Genomic DNA, 19,301 nt, shown 5'->3' with positions numbered 1-19,301 from the left:
CACACACACACACACAGAGACACACACACACAGAGACACACACACACACACACACACACACACACACAGAGACACACACACACACAGAGACACACACACACACAGAGACACACACACACACACACACACACAGAGACACACACAGAGACACACACACACAGACACACACACACACAGACACACACACACACAGAGACACACACACACACACACACACACACACACAGAGACACACACACACACAGAGACACACACACACACAGAGACACACACACACACACACACAAATACATGGGTATCACGGGCTGAGGGAAAGACTGGGAATATTGTGCAATCGATGTGAGTTTGCTCGCTGAGCTGGAAGGTTAGTTTTCAGACGGTTCATCACCATTCTAGGTAACATCATCAGTGAGCCTCCGATGAAGCCTTTGTACCGTTGGTTTGTCTGTAGGTTTTGTTATTGAAAGTGAAGTGGGTGGTAAGGCATAGGTCCACTAGCTTGATGATGTTGTCCTTGCTGATGAGGTTGGTGGTGTCTGGTGTATGTGTCTTCGGTTCTTCTAATAGTGTCATCAGTGTTTCTCTGGTCAGGTTGATGTTGATGGATGTGAACAGGGCTGTTACGTCAAAGGAGACCATTATTTCATCCTCTTCTATCTTGGTGTCTTTGATGGTGTTCAGGAATTCTTGGGTGGAGTGAATGGAGTGGTGGGAGTCTTCTACTAGGTGTTTTAGTCTTTGGTGTAGTTTCTTGGCTAATCTGTAGGTTGGTGTTCCAGGTAGCGACACTGTGGGTCCGAGGGGGGCTCCTGGTTTGTGAATTTTTGGTAGTCTGTAGCAGCATGGTGTGTTGGATCCATCTGGTTTCATTTTTTGGAAGTCTCTCTCGTTTAATTCTCCAGATTTTTGAAGTTTTTTTGAGTAGGGCTGTGATTCGTTTCTCTAGTTGTGTGGTCGGGTCTATCGCCACCTGTTGGTAAGTGTCAGTATCTGCAAGCAGTGCGTTCGCTTTCTCAATGTCGTCTGTTCTGTTTAAGATGACTGTCAAGCGTCCTTTGTCTGCAGGTAGGATAACGATGTTTTTATCTTTTTTGAGTCCTTTTAGGGCTTTCCTTTCTTGTGTATTGAGTGTGTTTTCTTCCTTTTTCCTGCTTAGTGTTGGTGCGACTGTCTGTCTCTGATGAAGGGTCTAGGCCCGAAACGTCAGCTTTTGTGCTCCTGAGATGCTGCTTGGCCTGCTGTGTTCATCCAGCCTCACATTTTATTATCTTGGAATCTCCAGCATCTGCAGTTCCCATTATCTCTTATGTCTGATGGTTTGCTGGGTTTCTTCTGAGAGTTTGTTGTCTTTCAGTGTTGTTTCTAACGCTGCTAAGAAATCTTTCTTGTCCGCATCCCGGAAGGTGTAATTTAATCCTCTTACTAAGACAGCTTTTTCAGTGTCTGTTAGTGGTCGGTCAGATAAGTTTTTTATCCATGCTTCTGTGCTGTCTGTGTTGTTATTTTGTGTGAGTTTGTCTCGTTTTTTCTGCAGGCCTAGTTTTTTTGTGTTTGCCGCTGTCTGATGTCTATGGCTCGTTGTACTGTGTCTGTCCATTCATGGTCTGTCGCGTTAGTGAGTAAAGTTTTTGGGCGCAAAATTTCCTGGTTGTACTTACGGAGTCTGTTGTGAGCGTCATTGATCATTTCTCTAAGCATTCTGCAGCCGTTTTGCTCAGCTATTCTCTTGCCTAGCGGGGTGTTAAGGGGAGGTTTGTATTTGAGACATTTGGGTAGTACCTGTTTCCTTAGGCATTCATGCAGGAAGTACAGCTGTTCGCGGGTGGCACTCTGTCAGATGGCACTGGTTTCCCATCTTCGGGCCAGTTTTAGCATATTGCGCCCGTAGGTGCTAGCGAGTTTTGAGAAGATTTGTAGCTCAGATTGAGGTTCTGGATGTGAGTTTGCTCGCTGAGCTGGAAGGTTCGTTTTCAGACGTTTCGTCACCATTCTAGGTAACATCATCAGTGAGCCTGCGACGAAGCTTCAATATTGTGCAATGTTCACAAGATTTGCTCAGAATGCTGTTTCTCAGGTTTCCTTTCTAGATACTTCCTCTTTCTTGCAGGAGTTTACACAAGTTACACGGTGACTAGATCACTCATGTGAAAGGTTCACGGTGTATTACTTAAAAGTGACAGATTTATCAAATTGCTCATTACAAAATAAACTGATTTTCTTCAAGCTTAAAGTGTGTTCTTATTTACTGCAGTGAAAATAGTCAGCTACTGGACTGGCGGAGAGTAGATGGTTCTTCTCTGTCTTGTTCACAGTAGCAAGCTGTTCAGCTATATAAGAACTAATGGCATGGTTACTGGCAGGCAGAATGCCTTTGTTATCAATCACTGGTAGCCAGTGTAAAGATCAATCTGTGATGTTCGGGAGTGGGGCGCTTCATCTTGGGAGCAGATGCGGCAGAGGCGGAGGAATTGGGAATAGGGGATCGCATTCTTGCAGGAAGGTTGGTCAGAGGAAGTGTAGTCTAGACTCCCGAACATCCCAGATGTCCTCATAGTTCAAGGGCCGCAACTGCTCCCCACCCCAGGGGTCGAAAACACTCTCGACTACATCTCTTGCGCTTCCCGCGTCTTAGCACTCACACCCCTTCCCCGCAACAAAAACAAAGGCAGAATCCCCCTCATCGTCACGTATCACCCCACTAACCTCCGGATTCAGCGTATCATTCTCCACTACTTCTGCCACCTGAAATCTGACCCCACAACCAAGGATACCTTTCCCTCCCCACCCCTATCTGCCTTCCTAGGGACCGCTCTGTCCATGACTCCCTTGTCCACTCCACACTCCCCACCATCCCCACCACAACCGACATCTTTCCCTACAACCGCAGGAAGTGCTACACCTGCCCCGCTACCTCCCCCCTCATCTCCATCCAAGAACCCAAAAAAGACCTTTCACCTGCACGTCTGCTAATTAGTCTACTGCATCCGCTGCTCCCAAATGTGGCCTCTTTTACATCAGGGAGACCAAGCAGAGGCTCAGAGACCGCTTTGCAGAGCACCTGTACCCCGTCTGCAACAAAAGACAACACCTTCCAGTCGCGAACCACTTCAATTCCCCTTCCTACTCCCTGGACAACATGTCCATCCTGGGCCTGCTCCAGTGTCACAAAGATGCCTCCCGGAAACTGGAGGAGCAGCACCACATTTTCCACCTTGGGAGCCTACAACCCAATGATCTCAACATGGGCTTTACTAGCTTCAAAATCTCCCCACGCCCCAGCCTCATTCCATGACCAACTCCCTCTCTCATCCCCACCTCCTTCAATTGTCCATCTTCTCTCCCAACCATCCACTCCACCCACCTCACTGACCAATGCCCACCACTACCTGCCTGCATTCACCTTTCACCATCCCACCTACCTTCACCAGCCCCAACCCTCCTCTCTATTTATTTCAGAGCTCCCTTACCCCCGCCACCCCCCCATTTCTGTAGAACAGTCCCAACCTGAAACATCAGCTTTCCTGCCCTTCTGATGCTGCCTGGCCTGCTGCGTTCCTCCAGCTCCACACTGTTTCATCTCTTTGTACTTTTCCTGAGGATTCTTGCATATTCCAAGTCAGCATAAAGATTTTATGTATCTTCCTAATAGTTCCTAAAAGTGGACTTTTTTTTATTTTTTGAACCTAGATGCAAGTGTCACAGGCAAAGCCAGGTCTTACTGCCCACCCATAACTCTCCTTCTGAAGGTGACAGTGAGCCAACTTCTAGAAGGATAGCACCCTTTCTGTAGAAGATATTTGCACAGTGTTGCCATGTCGAGAGGTCTATGACTTTAACCAAGGAATAATGGAACAGTGGTGATACATTTCCAAGTCAGGGGGTGTAAGTATGAAAGGTAGCTTTAACATGGCAATGTTTCCATGCTGCACTGGTCTGTCTATATGGTAGGGATTCTAGATTTCAAAGGTTTTGTTTAAGTCTTAGCAAAATGCTGTAGTGCATCTTGTAGATGGAACACAGTGCAGCCCTTATAGCCTCAACGACAAAGGGAACAAATTTCTAAGGTTTAACATGCTTAACTCTCTTACTTATAATTTCCAGCACGGCTCTTTCATACATCTTATGTTGGTTCATCCTCTGCAAAATAGATTGATAGGCATTGGATAGCTCCAGAGTGAAGGTCTGAGGGTCAGCAGGTCTGTAATGAAAGAGAGAGAGTGCATTTTTAATGAGCGGCAACATTTCTGATCAGAAACTAGAAGAGTTGAAAGAGTGGTCATTGCAACAAATAAAGTTTTAGCTAACATTCAGCAACAAATCCTCATTGGAGTGTGCAAATTCAGGGATTTCATCTATTCCTGCACTCCCGGTGATTACAAATGTAGCAGGGTCCATGTTGCCATTGCTTCAGCAAAGTTTGGAATTTTCAATGCATTTGGCGTTTCAGTTCATTCTTTCTGTTGAAGACAGTTGCACAGTGTTGTCACATTGGGAGATCTATGATTTTAACCAAAGGATAATGGGGGAATGATGATATGTTTCCAAGTCAGAGTGGCATGAAGCACGGAAGGCAGCTCTAACATAATGATGTTCCTACGCTACCTCGGCTTGTTGATAGAGTGTGGGTTTTAGATTCCAAAGGTTCTGTTTAAATCTGAGCAAAACGCTACAGTGCACCTTGCAGATCGTACACAGCGCAGCCCATATCGCCCCAGTGGCGACGGAAACAAACATAGCCAATCAGAATCATGGATTACTAGCAGGGCTCATACCTAAAACAAAACAAAGTGGTCATGGTTGTTGATGGCCAATCACCAGAGCTCTAGAACATCACTCCCAGGAGTTCAAGATTGTGTACTTGGCCCAACCATCTTCACTGTGTCCTCAATTCTTTGTTTCTTTATAAAGTCAAAAATGGGGATGTTTGTCGATGATTACAGCGCTCAGTGCTACACATGGACTCCTCAGATACTGAAGCAGCCACCACCAGTGTACAGCAGGATCTGGTCAATATCATGGCTTTGTTGGGTTCCCTTTTACGAGATTCCTACACACTTGGTACAAATGTAATACGCCTACTTCTGTGAACTGCCACAGTTTATTTAAGCAAGTACAAGCTTTTGGAGGATCACTTAACAAACTTTCCAGGGCTTGCAGAGCCGTGCCAAGCGATGCTCTCTATAAGTGAACCGTCCTCCCTTTATATAGGCTTTTTTTTAGCACATGCATGCAAGATACAATTTTTCTCCCTCTTAGTTACATGCCTAGCAACAATGATACTATGAAACTTAATCGTCTAACACTAAAACAGAGGTCAGCTGCCCAAAAACAATGTGTGAGACTAGACAGTTCCTTATCTTTTTAGTCTTAGTTCAATCTTTAGAGAGCAGAGTATAATTAAATTACTGTATTCTGTCTGCGAGACAGTGGCGTCCATGAAGCATTTAATTTTTTACAGATGTTGCATTTACAGAGAGCAGAACAGATATCAACCCTTTAACATTTCAGTTTGGACTCATAAATGCTAAGCAATATTCATGTCACATAAGTGCTGGGCAATGACCATCTCCCCCCGCAATGGTCAATGATATTTTGTCTGAATTACCCATCATTAATGTCCTTCGAGTTACTTCTAACTAAAAACTTAACTGGAACAACCATGTAAATACTGCAGCAATAGCGGCAGGTCTGAAGTTACACACAGTAAATTAAGAAGGCGATGACCTAGTGACATTAATCCAGAAACCGAACTAATGTTCTTGTGGACTCAGGTGTGAATCCCACCATGGCAGACAGTATAATTTGAATTCAATAAAACAATGAATATTGGATTTAAGAGTCTAATGATGACGATGAGACAGCTGTGAATTGTTCACTTATATCTTTTGGGGAAGGAAATCTGCAATCCTTACCTGGTATGGCCTACATGTGACTCCTGACCCACAGGAATGTGGTTGACTCTTAACTGCACTCTGAGCAGTTCGAGATGGGCATAAAATGCTGGCCTAGCCAGTGATGCCCACATGCTGTGAGTGAATGAAAAAACACCTCTTGACTCCTCACAGTCCAACCATTGTCCACAAGTCAGAGATATGATTGAACATTTCCCACTCGCCTACAAACAAACACCAGATGCAGGAACTGACCACTCGGTCCCTCAAGCATTCTTTACCATTCAAAAAGATCATGACTAACCTGATTATTCCATATTCCCACTTATCTGTAATAACTTTTCACCCTCTTTTTGATCAAGAATCTATTTACCTCTGCTTTTAAAATATTCAAGTAGTCTGCCTCCACTGTCTTTGCCAAATCTCATGATAAACTGGAATCTCCTTAATCTCTCACTCAAACGGATGACCACTTATTGTTAAGTGGCGACCTCTAGTTCAAGGGACTCTCCCAAATTCCTTTCATATTCATCTTTTCAAGACCCTTCAGAATCATACATCATCTCTAAAAACATTCTAGGCTCCAGCAGATACAAAAACAGAAGTTGCTGGTAAAGCTCAGCAGGTCTGGCGGCATCTATGAAGGGGAAAACAGTTAACGTTTTGGGTCCAGTGACCCTTCCTCAGAACTGGCGTTCAGTCCTCCATTTCTGAGCAAGGGTCACCAGACCTGAAACGTTAACTCTGTTTTCTCCTTCACAGATGCTGCCAAACAACTTTTCCAGCAACTTCTGTTTTTGTTCCTGATTTACAGCATCCACAGTTCTTTTGGCTTTTATCCAGCAGATACAAGCCTGGTCTGTGTGACATTTCTTGACAGGACAACCTGAGCAAGGTAGGTATTAGTCTAATAAAACTTCTCTGAGCAGCTTTCCATGCATATTTATCCTTTCTTAAATGCAAAGACCAATTTCTTTTTGACTGTAGAACGTCCTCCATTGTACAGGGGTACAAATCTTACAGAGTAAAAAGACAGTGTTGTTACAGAGTTAAAAAAAAAAGTGAATTGGCACGAAACAGTGAAAATGTCCAGAATGATAAGTGCCCATAAGTACTCAAGATCCAGTCCGTGTCTGCAAGCCTCCAGGTGCCAGTCTCCATCCAAGATTCACTCCGCCACTGCTCCAAGAATCGCCTATTCGCTCTGCTGCTGCTGCTATGGGACTCGGTACATGCTTGTTCCTCCCCTGGACAAGGCCCACTCGCTCCACTCCACTCGGGAGATGGCCCACTCACTCCTCTCCGCTGAGGGACACAGGCCCCTCAGTCCGTTCCACCCCTGGGCACAAGACCCTCAGTCCGTTCCACCCCTGGGCACAAGACCCTCAGTCCGTTCCACCCCTGGGCACGGGCCCCCTCAGTCCGTTCCACCCCTGGGCACAGAATCCTCGCTTCGCTCCTCAACTCCACTCTCCAAGTAGGGCATGGGAAGAGTGGGGGAGAAAAGAAAAAAGAGAAAAGCTATGAAGAGGAGAGAAAGGAAATGGTAAAGGTGAGCAGAGGAGTGTCCCACTCTGCCAGCATCTTGCAAAATGCAAAATGTACACAGTATTCCAAATGTGGTCTCGTCAGTGCCCTGCATAAATGAAGCATAACCTCCACACTTTTTATTTCAATTCCCTTCATAATAAATAAGAACACTACGTTAGCTTTCCAATTATTTGCTGCACTGCAAAAAGTAAAACATCCATTGTCTTACTTTTTCACTCAGACAGAGAGAGAGACAGACAGAGACAGAGACAGCTGGTGGTGTGTATAACCTCAGGCAAAGGGGTGAAGTTGAAAAGGCAGGACCTTCATGGTAACTTCAGCCAGGACAGTAATTTAATCTGCACTGTTGGTATCACTTTGCATTGCAAGCCAGTCAACGAACGAACTGAGCTAACCAATCTCCACCCAAACACAGATGTGAGCAGCGCCAAAATCGCCCAAGATGCTCGGTGTCACCTAGGACAAAGCCGTCCACCATATCACTCTCGGCCCACCACTCTAAACATTTATTTTGGCCATGACCTGCATTCAATAGCTGCCGCATATACATCACAAGATACATTTTACAGTAATGCATTTACAATAATTGACAGAAGATCAGAGGTGTTTGGCCCCTGGACGTTAACACTCTGTTAAGAAAAGTATGTCTCCCCAATATCCAATGCATGAAGGTCCCTCATAATTTTTTTGTTTCACGATTATTTTTTAAATCTGAAGTATTACTTGATGTTGTCTGTTACGGCTTCTGGGGAGTCCGACAATGTACATAATCAGCTATACGTACCTTGAGGCTTGCTGGTATTGAGCATTCTTCGACATGCTTTGTATCCCATAAGAGTTAACAGGAACACTGCCACAGTACTGATATTGGCGACTTCGAAGATAAAAATAACAAAAAAATTTATTTAGACTAAAGCATTAAATGAACAGTCAAAGTAATGATTTAACAAGAAATTGAGTAAAATTTTAAATGTCTAATTCATAAAATGTATGAAAAAACAGAAATAAACTCTTCTATAATGGGATGAAATTAAATGTCTAAATTGTCATTTTCATAATCACAGAATCCCTACAGTGCGGAAGCAGGCCATTCAGCCCATTGAGTCCTCACCTATCCTCTGAAGAGCACCCATCGAGACCCAGCCCCCTGCCCTATCCCTGCACTTCCCATTGCTAATCCATCTAACCTGCACATCCCTGGACGCTATGGAAATTTAGTGTGGCCAATCCATCTAACCAGTACATCTTTGGACTGTGGAAGGAAACCGGAGCACCCGGAGGAAACCCACGCAGACACAGAGAGAATGTGCAAACTCCACACAGATCGTCGCCTGAGAGTGGGATTGAACCCAGGTCCCTGGTGCTACGAGGCAGCAGTGCTAACCACTGAGCCAACAGGATTCAGAATAGTCTCAATACACTGTGTAAATTAAAATGAACATTTAATAGAAGTTGGAAATTGACAAATGTATTAAAAACTAAATATTTAGTCAAACTGTTCAAGTAGTCATGTGCACAAGCAGATGCCAGAACAGGACATTGTAGCAAACAATATTCAGGTAAAACTAGCAATGCTAAATGGATATATTGACATTACATATTGTACCAAACTGTCGAAAATTATGCAAAACTATTAGCAATAATTAATCAACATCTTCACATTAAAAAAGCACAGGTCAGCACTTTCATGCAAGTTCACTTCTTTTATTCCTTATAATGATTTTTTCGAAGTTTACCCACCATCTCAAACACTAATGCGCCCATCAAGCCCTGGTTTATACCATTTCCCTTTTCTGAATATTGCCAAAATGTCTGTCACTTTTGGGTCTTTTCATGTTACCACTTCAGATATCTACCCTCAACCTCCTTTCATACTCTGGATTCAAACAAACCAGCAAATGTTTCCTACTTTTAAAGTAAACCCCCACTTAATGTTGACCAACAACATTATTTCACTTAAAATTTGTCAATAAGGGCTGTCAATATACCATTTAATTTTGTTAATTCCACTTTACAATCTTTTGTTACAGACTCCCTGTCCTGTGGCCTTCCTTTCACAAACGTATATTTCGTCAGCAGTACTAACCTCATTCTCTTCCACTCTGCTAAGCAAGCAACACTAGAAGGAAGCTTCAGCAAATGATGAGAGATTGGAAAGTACTACTTCCAAAGGGAGTTGGTGCCCTTTTTCACAGTCAGCGCAGTGAGCAATTAGGGAAGCAGGTGGTATGATAGCATTTATTGCATGTGTTATTTCAGTATTGGAGTAAAGATGTCTCACTTCAATAGTGTAGATCTTGATGTAACAGAACCTGGTATGTTCTGTGCAGTTCTGGTCCCATTACCTAATGAAGCAAATACTATCCATATAGGAAATATAGCAAAGGTTTAATGACACTGATGCCTGGAATAGTGGAATTGTCCCTTCAGAGATTGAGGAGACATTGTCTGGGCTTTAGAAGAATGACAGATGATTTCATTGAAAATTACAAAATTCTTAAAGTGTTAGATCGGGAGTTATGAAAAAGATATTTCTCCTGGCTGGTGAGTCTAGGAGCAGGGGACGAAGGCAGTTTACGACTGAGTTGACAAAAAATGTCTACATTCAGAGAGTGGAAAATCTTTGGAATTTTGTAAACCAGAGGGTTATGGAAGCCGGTGATAATGGGAACTGCAAATGCTGGAGAATCCAAGATAACAAAGTGTGGAGCTGGATGAACACAGCAGACCAAGCAGCATCTCAGGAGCACAAAAGCTGACGTTTTCATCAGAGAGGGGAATGGGGAGAGGGAACTGGAATAAATAGGGAGAGAGGGGGAGGCAGACCGAAGATGGAGAGAAAACAAGATAGGTGGAGAGGAGAGTATAGGTAAGGAGGTAGGGAGGGGATAGGTCAGTCCAGGGACGATGGACAGGTCAAGGAGGCGGGATGAGGTGGTAGGTAGGAAATTGAGGTGCCACTTGAGGTGGGAGGAAAGGATGGGTGAGAGGAAGAACAGGTTAGGGAGGCAGAGACAGGCTGGGCTGGTTTTGGGATGCAGTGGGTGGAGGGGAAGAGCTGGGCTGGTTGAGTGGTGCAGTGGGGGGAAGGGGAGATTTTGAAGCTTGTGAAGTCCACATTGATACCATTGGGCTGCAGGGTTCCCAGGCGGAATATGAGTTGCTGTTCTTGCAACCTTCGGGTGGCATCATTGTGGCACTGCAGGTGGCCCAGGATGGACATGTCGTCTGAGCAATGGGAGAGGGAGTTGAAATGGTTCGCGACTGGGAGGTGCAGTTGTTTGTTGCGAACCGAGCAGAGGTGTTCTGCAAAGCAGTCCCCAAGCCTCCGCTTGGTTTCCCCAATGTAGAGGAGGCCACACCGAATACAATGGATACAATATACCACATTGGCAGATGTGCAGGTGAACATCTGCTTGATATGGAAAGTCATCTTGGGGCCTGGGATAGGGGTGAGAGAGGAGGTGTGGGGGAAAGTGTAGCACGTCCTGCGGTTGCAGGGGAAGGTGCCGGGTGTGATGGGGTTGGAGGGGAGCGTGAAGCGGACAAGGGAGTCGTGAACAGAGTGGTCTCTCCGGAAGGCAGACAAGGTTAGGGATGGAAAAATAGCTTGGGTGGTGGTTTCGATTATGGAAGCCTAGTCATTGAGCAGGTTCAGGTCAGAAATTCAAGATAATAAAATGTGAGGCTGGATGAACACAGCAGGCCAAGCAGCATCTCAGGAGCACAAAAGCTGACGTTTCGGGCCTAGACCCTTCATCAGAGAGGGGGATGGGGAGAGGGTTCTGGAATAAATAGGGAGAGAGGGGGAGGCGGACCGAAGATGGAGAGTAAAGAAGATAGGTGGAGAGAGTGTAGGTGGGGAGGTAGGGAGGGGATAGGTCAGTCCAGGGAAGACGGACAGGTCAAGGCGGTGGGATGAGGTTAGTAGGTAGCTGGGGGTGCGGCTTGGGGTGGGAGGAAGGGATGGGTGAGAGGAAGAACCGGTTAGGGAGGCAGAGACAGGTTGGACTGGTTTTGGGATGCAGTGGGTGGGGGGTGAAGAGCTGGGCTGGTTGTGTGGTGCAGTGGGGGGAGGGGACGAACTGGGCTGGTTTAGGGATGCAGTAGGGGAAGGGGAGGTTTTGAAACTGTTGAAGTCCACATTGATACCATATGGCTGCAGGGTTCCCAGGCGGAATATGAGTTGCTGTTCCTGCAACCTTAGGGTGGTATCACTGTGGCACTGCAGGAGGTCCATGATGGACATGTCATCTAGAGAATGGGAGGGGGAGTGGAAATGGTTTGCGACTGGGAGGTGCAGTTGTTTGTTGCGAACTGAGCGGAGGTGTTCTGCAAAGCGGTCCCCAAGCCTCCGCTTGGTTTCCCCAATGTAGAGGAAGCCGCACCGGGTACAGTGGATGCAGTATACCACATTGGCAGATGTGCAGGTGAACCTCTGCTTAATGTGGAATGTCATCTTGGGGCCTGGGATGGGGGCGAGGGAGGAGGTGTGGGGACAAGTGTAGCATTTCCTGCGGTTGCAGGGGAAGGTGCCGGGTGTGGTGGGGTTGGAGGGCAGTGTGGAGCGGACAAGGGAGTCGCGGAGAGAGTGGTCTCTCCAGAAAGCTGACAGGGGAGGGGATGGAAAAATGTCTTGGGTGGTGGGGTCGGATTGTAAATGGCGGAAGTGTTGGAGGATAATGCGTTGTATCCGGAGGTTGGTAGGGTGGTGTGTGAGAACGAGGGGGATCCTCTTGGGGCGGTTGTGGCGGGGGCGGGGTGTGAGGGATGTGTTGCGGGAAATACGGGAGACGCGGTCAAGGGCGTTCTCGATCACTGTGGGGGGAAAGTCCACTGTACCCGGTGCGGCTTCCTCTACATTGGGGAAATCAAGCGGAGGCTTGGGGACCGCTTTGCAGAACGCCTCCGCTCAGTTCGCAACAAACAACTGCACCTCCCAGTCGCAAACCATTTCCACCCCCCCTCCCATTCTCTAGATGACATGTCCATCATGGGCCTCCTGCACTGCCACAATGATGCCACCCGAAGGTTGCAGGAACAGCAACTCATATTCCGCCTGGGAACCCTGCAGCCATATGGTATCAATGTGGACTTCACCAGTTTCAAAATCTCCCCTTCCCCTACTGCATCCCTAAACCAGCCCAGTTCGTCCCCTCCCCCCACTGCACCACACAACCAGCCCAGCTCTTCCCCCCCACCCACTGCATCCCAAAACCAGTCCAACCTGTCTCTGCCTCCCTAACCGGTTCTTCCTCTCACCCATCCCTTCCTCCCACCCCAAGCCGCACCCCCAGCTACCTACTAACCTCATCCCACCGCCTTGACCTGTCCGTCTTCCCTGGACTGACCTATCCCCTCCCTACCTCCCCACCAACACTCTCTCCACCTATCTTCTTTACTCTCCATCTTTGGTCCGCCTCCCCCTCTCTCCCTATTTATTCCAGTTCCCTCTCCCCATCCCCCTCTCTGATGAAGGGTCTAGGCCCGAAACGTCAGCTTTTGTGCTCCTGAGATGCTGCTTGGCCTGCTGTGTTCATCCAGCCTCACATTTTATTATCTTGGAATTCTCCAGCATCTGCAGTTCCCATTATCTCAGGTCAGAAATTGTTGCTTTCTACATTCTAATGACATGAAATCATCTCTACTTCTGAATTCAAATCCTTTTGCAATAAAGGGCAGTATACCATTTGCCTTCCTAATTGCCTGCCGAATCCTGTCTGTTTATTTTCATTGTGCACACCTATTTCTCTAATCAGAGAGCTGAAAGAGTACAAGGAATCCCAAATCTCTCACTACGGGGGAGGTGATTTTTTCTTTTTAAATTCATTCAATCGGGTGAGGGCACCACTGCTAGGCCATCATGCACTGCCCATCGCTGAGAGGGCAGTTAAGTGTCAACAACATAGCTAAAGGACTTGAGTCACATATAGGCCAGACCAGTTAAGGATGGCAGTTTCCTTCCCTGAGGACATTAATGAACCAGATGGGTTTTTTTGACAATTGATTCATGTTCATAAGTAGACTCTTAATTCCAGATTTTTTTAATTGAATTTGAATTCCACCATCTACCATGGCAGGATATAAATCCAGGTTCCCAGAGCATTACCTAGGTCACTGCATTAATAGTCCAGCAATAATACCACTAAGCTATCACCTCCCCACTGCTGTTATTCCAGAAACTCAACTAATGTTCTGGACACCTGGATTCGAATTCCACCACAGAATTTGAGTTCAATAGTCAAAAAAAACTGGAATTGAGAAACTACTGATGACCAGGAAACCATTGCTGAGAAAAGCCCATCTGGTTCACTAATGACTTCAGGAAAGGATATCTGCCATCCTCACCTGGAAAATTCCACAAACTCTCTGGGTGAAGGAGTCTCTCTATCCTATACCCTTAAACAGAACCCTGCTCTGGATTCCTTGATGATTGAGAACATCTTTCTTATATTTAACCTGTCTAGTCCTGCTAGGATTTCATACGTTTCAATTAGAATGGCTCATTCTTCCAAAGGCCAGGGAATAAAGCATTATGCAATTCAGACTCTCTTCCTACTCAAGTTCTGCCATCCCAGCAATCAGTCTGGTAAATCTTAATGACACTCCCTCCATAGCCAGAGCATCCTTCCATAGATAAAAAGGTCAAAACTGCACAGAATGGTCCAGGTGCGTGGCCTCGCCAAAACTCTGTACAACTGCAACAAGACATCTCTCCTCCTGTACTCAGATCCTCTCACTATGAAGGCTGACGTACCATTTGTCTTCTTCACTGCCTGCTGCACCTGCACGCTTACTTTCAGCGACTGGTGCACAAGGACATTCAGATTTCATTGTACCTCCCCCTTTCTAAATCTATTACCACTCAAACAATAATCTGCCTTCCTGCTTTTGCTACAAAAGTGGATAATCTCACATTTATCAACATTACAATTCATCTGTCATGTATTTGCCTGGACACACAACTTGTCCAAATCACACTGAAGGAGCTCTGCACTCCTGCTCACATCGCAACTTCCCATCAATGTCGCATGTTATGTACAGACTTGGAAATATTACATTTGGATCTCTCATTCAAATCACTAACATATATTGTGAAAAGCTGGGGCCCAGACACTGATCCTGCAGGACCCCACGGGTCAGCGACTGTGACTCAGAAAAAGACTTGTTTACTCACTCTTTATTTCTTGTCTGCCAACCAGTTCTCTACCAATGTCAGTACACTATTCATGATTCCATGCCCTTTATTTTTACACGTTAATCTCTTATGGCAGATCTTATTGAAAGCCTTTTGAAAATCCATGTCAGCTACGTCCACTGGCTCCAATAACCTAACACTTTCAAATCTCTGTTAAGAGAAATAGGTCTTTTCTATTTATTTTATATATATGGGCCACCACAACTTTTCCCACTTCAGTTAATTTATGATGACTTCTTTTTCTGAAATGTTAATTAGCATTTTTAGCACTGTTTGTCATGAGTCAAGTAAACCTACATTGTCAGTCACATGTACCTGGAATGGTGTATAGTTCTCTTACCTGAGATTGCGTTGGCCCCGGCGTTGGTGTTGCAATGTAGGAAGTCCAAAATTGCTAAAATGACAGAAAAAATGTGCATTATTGCTCCGAGTAAATAATGAATGAAATGTTAAGACAATGAGTGAACAAGTAATTTGAGTAAAAAGCAGAAATGTTGAATCCATGAAATATTCAAGACAAAAATATAAAAATTATTTGGTATTTACTGCAACTTGCTGGAAAGGCATGAGCTTTTTCTCATTCTCTTGTAAGCCTGGATGTCACTGACTGGGCCAGCATTTATTAACCTTCCCCCATAGCACTTGAGAAGGTGGTGGTGAGCTGCCTTCTTGAACTGCTGCAGCCCTATGCCACATATCACAAGATAAAGTCCACTGAGCAGTGTATAAAGGATTGTTCCAGGGGGAGTGAATAAGTTTTCCCTATGATCATTGAGTTGAGTGTGTTTCCTAACTAGTTCTTCAATGATTTATTTTCGTGTTACGATCATGAAGCTACAGTAACAATATGTACTTACTCTTCAGTTGAGCATGATCACTCACAAAAAACAAGCATGCGTCTTCACCGTAATGTAACTAGCGAATGAGAAATATGTAATAAATTCTTGCTATTTAATCAAAAACAAGCATATCCTCTGCCTAATGTGTCATGTGGGCATCTTCTTCACTTGGTATCAGTAGCTCCACTAATAACAATACAAAGGGTCTGTAGCAGAGAATCGTTACATCATACTGGTTGGCACTGTGTCTCACAGCGCCAGCGACCCAGGTTCAATTCGACCCTCGGGCAACTGTCTGTGTGGCACATAGAACAGTACAGCACAGTACAGGCCCTTCAGCCCGCGATGTTGTGTCAACCTATTATCCTACTAAGATCAATTGTAATTGGACCAGCTGTCACCACTTCTTCTGGCAGCATATTCCAATCACACACCGCCCTCTGCATGAAAAAGCTGCCCCATAGGGCCCTTTTAAATCTTTCCCCTCTCACCGAAAACCTATGTTCTCTAGTTTTAGACTCCCCTGCCCTGTGGAAAAGACCTTGTCTATTTACATATCCATGGCTCTCATGTTTAATAAACCTCTATTAGATCACCCCCTCAGACTTCTTGCTACAGGGAAAATTGCCCCAGTCAATTCGGCCTCTCCCTACGCTCAAATCCTTCATACCTTGGCAACAGCCTTCTAAGTCTTTTATGAACTCTTTCAAGTTTCACAACATCGTTCCTATAGCAGGGAGACCAGAACTGCACACAGTATTTCAAATTATAATTTTTATGGATTTGGCTCTCTGACAGGGTTGAAACATTGTTTTGCTGCATGTTTTAAGATCTGTCCAACTGCCTTCTGCAATCAGATAGCTAAATTTGTTTTTCTTCGATTTTTGCGTAAGAAAATTCCATTAATTTGCATATTCTCCCTATGTTTGCGTGGGTTTCCTCTGGGTACCCCGGTTTCCTCCCACAGTCCAAATCTGTGCAGGTTAGGTGGATTGGCCATACTAAATTGCTCATGGTGTTCAGGGATTGTGGCTTAGATGGGTTATAGGGGAATGTGTCTGGGTGGGATACTCTGAGAGTCAGTGTGGACTTGTTGGGCCAAATGGCCTGCTTCCACACTGTAGGGTTTCTAAAAAAATGTTGGGCATGCTGGAGACCAACATTTTACCAGGACTGAGTAAAACATTAAAATGACTGTGATCAACATAAATTACTGTTCAACTTGCTTAACAAATAAAATTAATAGACATAATAACTTACAACTGAAATATCTTTAACATCATAAGCATCGAAGCTGCTTCACAGAGGCATCATAAAACAAAATATAACACCCATACAAGCAGAGATTAAGACATATGATTACTAAGGTGATTAGTAAGCTTCACACAGTTGCTAAGGAGAAATCACATCCGAGTGAGACACAGCCTGAGTGCGTACATATTTCTGGGATTTTAGAGGCAGAATGGAAATTTGATGCAGAGGGTAAAAGCTACTCTTTGCTAGCTTTTCTCATTCATCATTTGTAAAGTCTTTTAAACAAGATAAATTCGAACCCAGGATCAGGGACCAAGCACAAAACAAAGTGACATCAGAGGAATACTAAGCTAATTAGTTGGTAATAGCTGCTAATTTGACCATCTATTCTAAATTACTTTCAGATTAAAGGTAAATAGGAGAAATATTTTACAGATTAAAACTAAAATGCCAGTAGGAAACTTTAAAAATACCAAGTAAACAAAATAGAGATGTAAGATCAGGTGATGTGTTACACCTGCACGATACGGGAGCTGGTGGGCCCCACTATGGTTGATAGTGACCACATCTATAGCAAGTGTTGGTTACTTGAACAGCTCCAGCTCAGATTCCAAGCTTCAAACAGTGCAACATCAGGGACGGGGACAGTCACCTGGACGCTGTGTTTCAGTAGGCAGTTACACCCACTATACTAACTGCTCTGAATTCGGCCAGTGGTCAGGGACAGGAAGTGTGACTACAACTGAGGCAAGTAGAGGGATCCAGGAGGTAGTGTTGAAGGAACCTCAGCCCTTGAGCTTATCTAACAGGGGTTTGGGATTCTTGCTGAGTACCGTGAAGCAGTTTTGGTATCCTTATTTTTAAAAATATGTTATTTCATTGGAAGTAGTTCAGAGAAGTTTCACTGGAATGATCTCTGATATAGAGTGATTGCATTATGAGCAAAAATTAAACAGGTTGGGTCTTCACTCTTCGGAATTTAGAAGAGGAGGTGTTCTCATTGAAACATACAGGATTCTTAAGGGGTTGACAGAGTGATCGGTGAGGGGCCATTTCCTGTCATGGGAGAGTCTAGGTCCAGGTGGAAATGTCTTACAATAAATTTAAGACTGAGGAGAGGAGGAATTTCTTCTCTTACAGGGTTGAGTATCTTTGGAACTCCTTGTCACAGAAAGCCAAAGGGAGGGAAAGCGTTGTATATTTAAGGTTGAGATAGATATATTCTTTGTCAAGAGTTATGAGGAAAGGACAAGACAGTGGATTGGAGGAACGCTGGATCATTCATGATCCTATTGCGTGACTCAAGGAACTGAATGGCTACTATTATTTACAGTATTATAGGCAAACAAGTTAATCATAAAGTTTGTTTTGAGAACTTTGTTCAAGAAGGAAAGTGAAGCAGAGAACTTTTGGCAGGGAAGGGCTTCAGAAGCTGGGGCTAATGGTACAGCCATCGATAGTGAAATGATTATAATCAAGGGATATTACAACATTGTAAATAAAGGAGTGCTGATCTATCAGAATATTGGAGGGCTGGAGGAGAGTACAGAGATCGGGAGGAGACAAAATTATGAAGGAATAAGTAAAAAAGGGAAGAACTTTAAAATGAAGACAGACATTAATGGGGAGCAAGCATAGATCAGTGAAAATAGGTTTGATTAGTCATCAGGATTTCTTGTAAGTTAGGACAATGCTACCTCGAACAGCACCTTCTAAACCCAGGACCACTACAGTCCAGAAGGACAAGAGCAGATCATTGGAAAACCCTGAAGCTCCACTCCGACCACTCATTATCCTACACTGGAAATATCCCCTTGCTGTTCCTGAGTGAAAAACCCAGAACTCACTCCCAAACAGTATTGTTGGTGTTCTAAAACCAAATGCAAAAGTTCAAGAAGGAATCTCACTACCATCTTCTGAAGGGCATATAGGGATGAGCAACTGCTGGCCCAGATGCTCACCTCCTCTAAGTAAACAAAAAATAAACAACAATCTTCAATATCAATTCCACTTCCCCATGTTCTCCCTTTGCTCTTAATTGCTTTAGTACCAATTAAAGTAAACAAAATTAACACTGCCTTGAACGTGCTCAGTGGCCAAGAATTCACAACTGCACTGGCTAAAGCATATTAAAAATTTACAAACCTGAGTGAAGAATCATCACATTTTCTGAGTCATAAAAGGCTGTGTACTAGATTCCCCAGTCACGGAAAGCATTTTCCTCATATATATCCTGTCAAGCTCCTAAAGACTGCATAGATATCAATTAAATCATCTTTTCTCCTTCGGACATCTAGGTACTGTTGGCTCACAATGTGATTGTCAGAGGCAAGACCAAATATTGACCATTCCTAATTGCCTGAGACAAAATGTTGGGAATATCTAATCAATTTTTAATTTTCACAGCATTTGTAGGTCTTGTCTGGATTGAAATACGTTTTGCACTCAAAGTGTCTCATCCTGGGCCACTAGTAACAGGTACTTATACCTTTACAGACTGTAACAAAGGGAAAGATTTTCCCTCCTTTTTAGACTAGGGAATGAGTATGTTAACTAGTGACTAATACG

At 44.5% G+C, this 19,301-nt stretch overlaps 1 protein-coding gene across 2 annotated transcripts in view; it reads right to left on the bottom strand.

The window, feature by feature from the left end:
* Positions 1-19,301, bottom strand: part of LOC125456723 (E3 ubiquitin/ISG15 ligase TRIM25-like) — a 43,912-nt gene that overhangs the window by 12,986 nt on the left and 11,625 nt on the right. For both annotated transcript variants that reach the window (XM_059650139.1, XM_048540085.2), the window contains exons 6-8: positions 14,981-15,034; positions 8,227-8,316; positions 4,089-4,198 (exon numbers count right to left, since the gene is read on the bottom strand). In XM_059650139.1, the coding sequence (XP_059506122.1) occupies positions 4,089-4,198; positions 8,227-8,316; positions 14,981-15,034 (254 nt within the window). The remainder of the gene's footprint in view (positions 1-4,088; positions 4,199-8,226; positions 8,317-14,980; positions 15,035-19,301) is intronic.

The sequence above is a fragment of the Stegostoma tigrinum genome, chromosome 12, assembly GCF_030684315.1.
Source record: "Stegostoma tigrinum isolate sSteTig4 chromosome 12, sSteTig4.hap1, whole genome shotgun sequence".
NCBI classification, from domain to species: domain Eukaryota; kingdom Metazoa; phylum Chordata; class Chondrichthyes; order Orectolobiformes; family Stegostomatidae; genus Stegostoma; species Stegostoma tigrinum.
The sequence above is the reverse complement of the archived record's forward strand: the minus strand, read 5'-3'. Positions and strand labels throughout refer to the sequence as shown.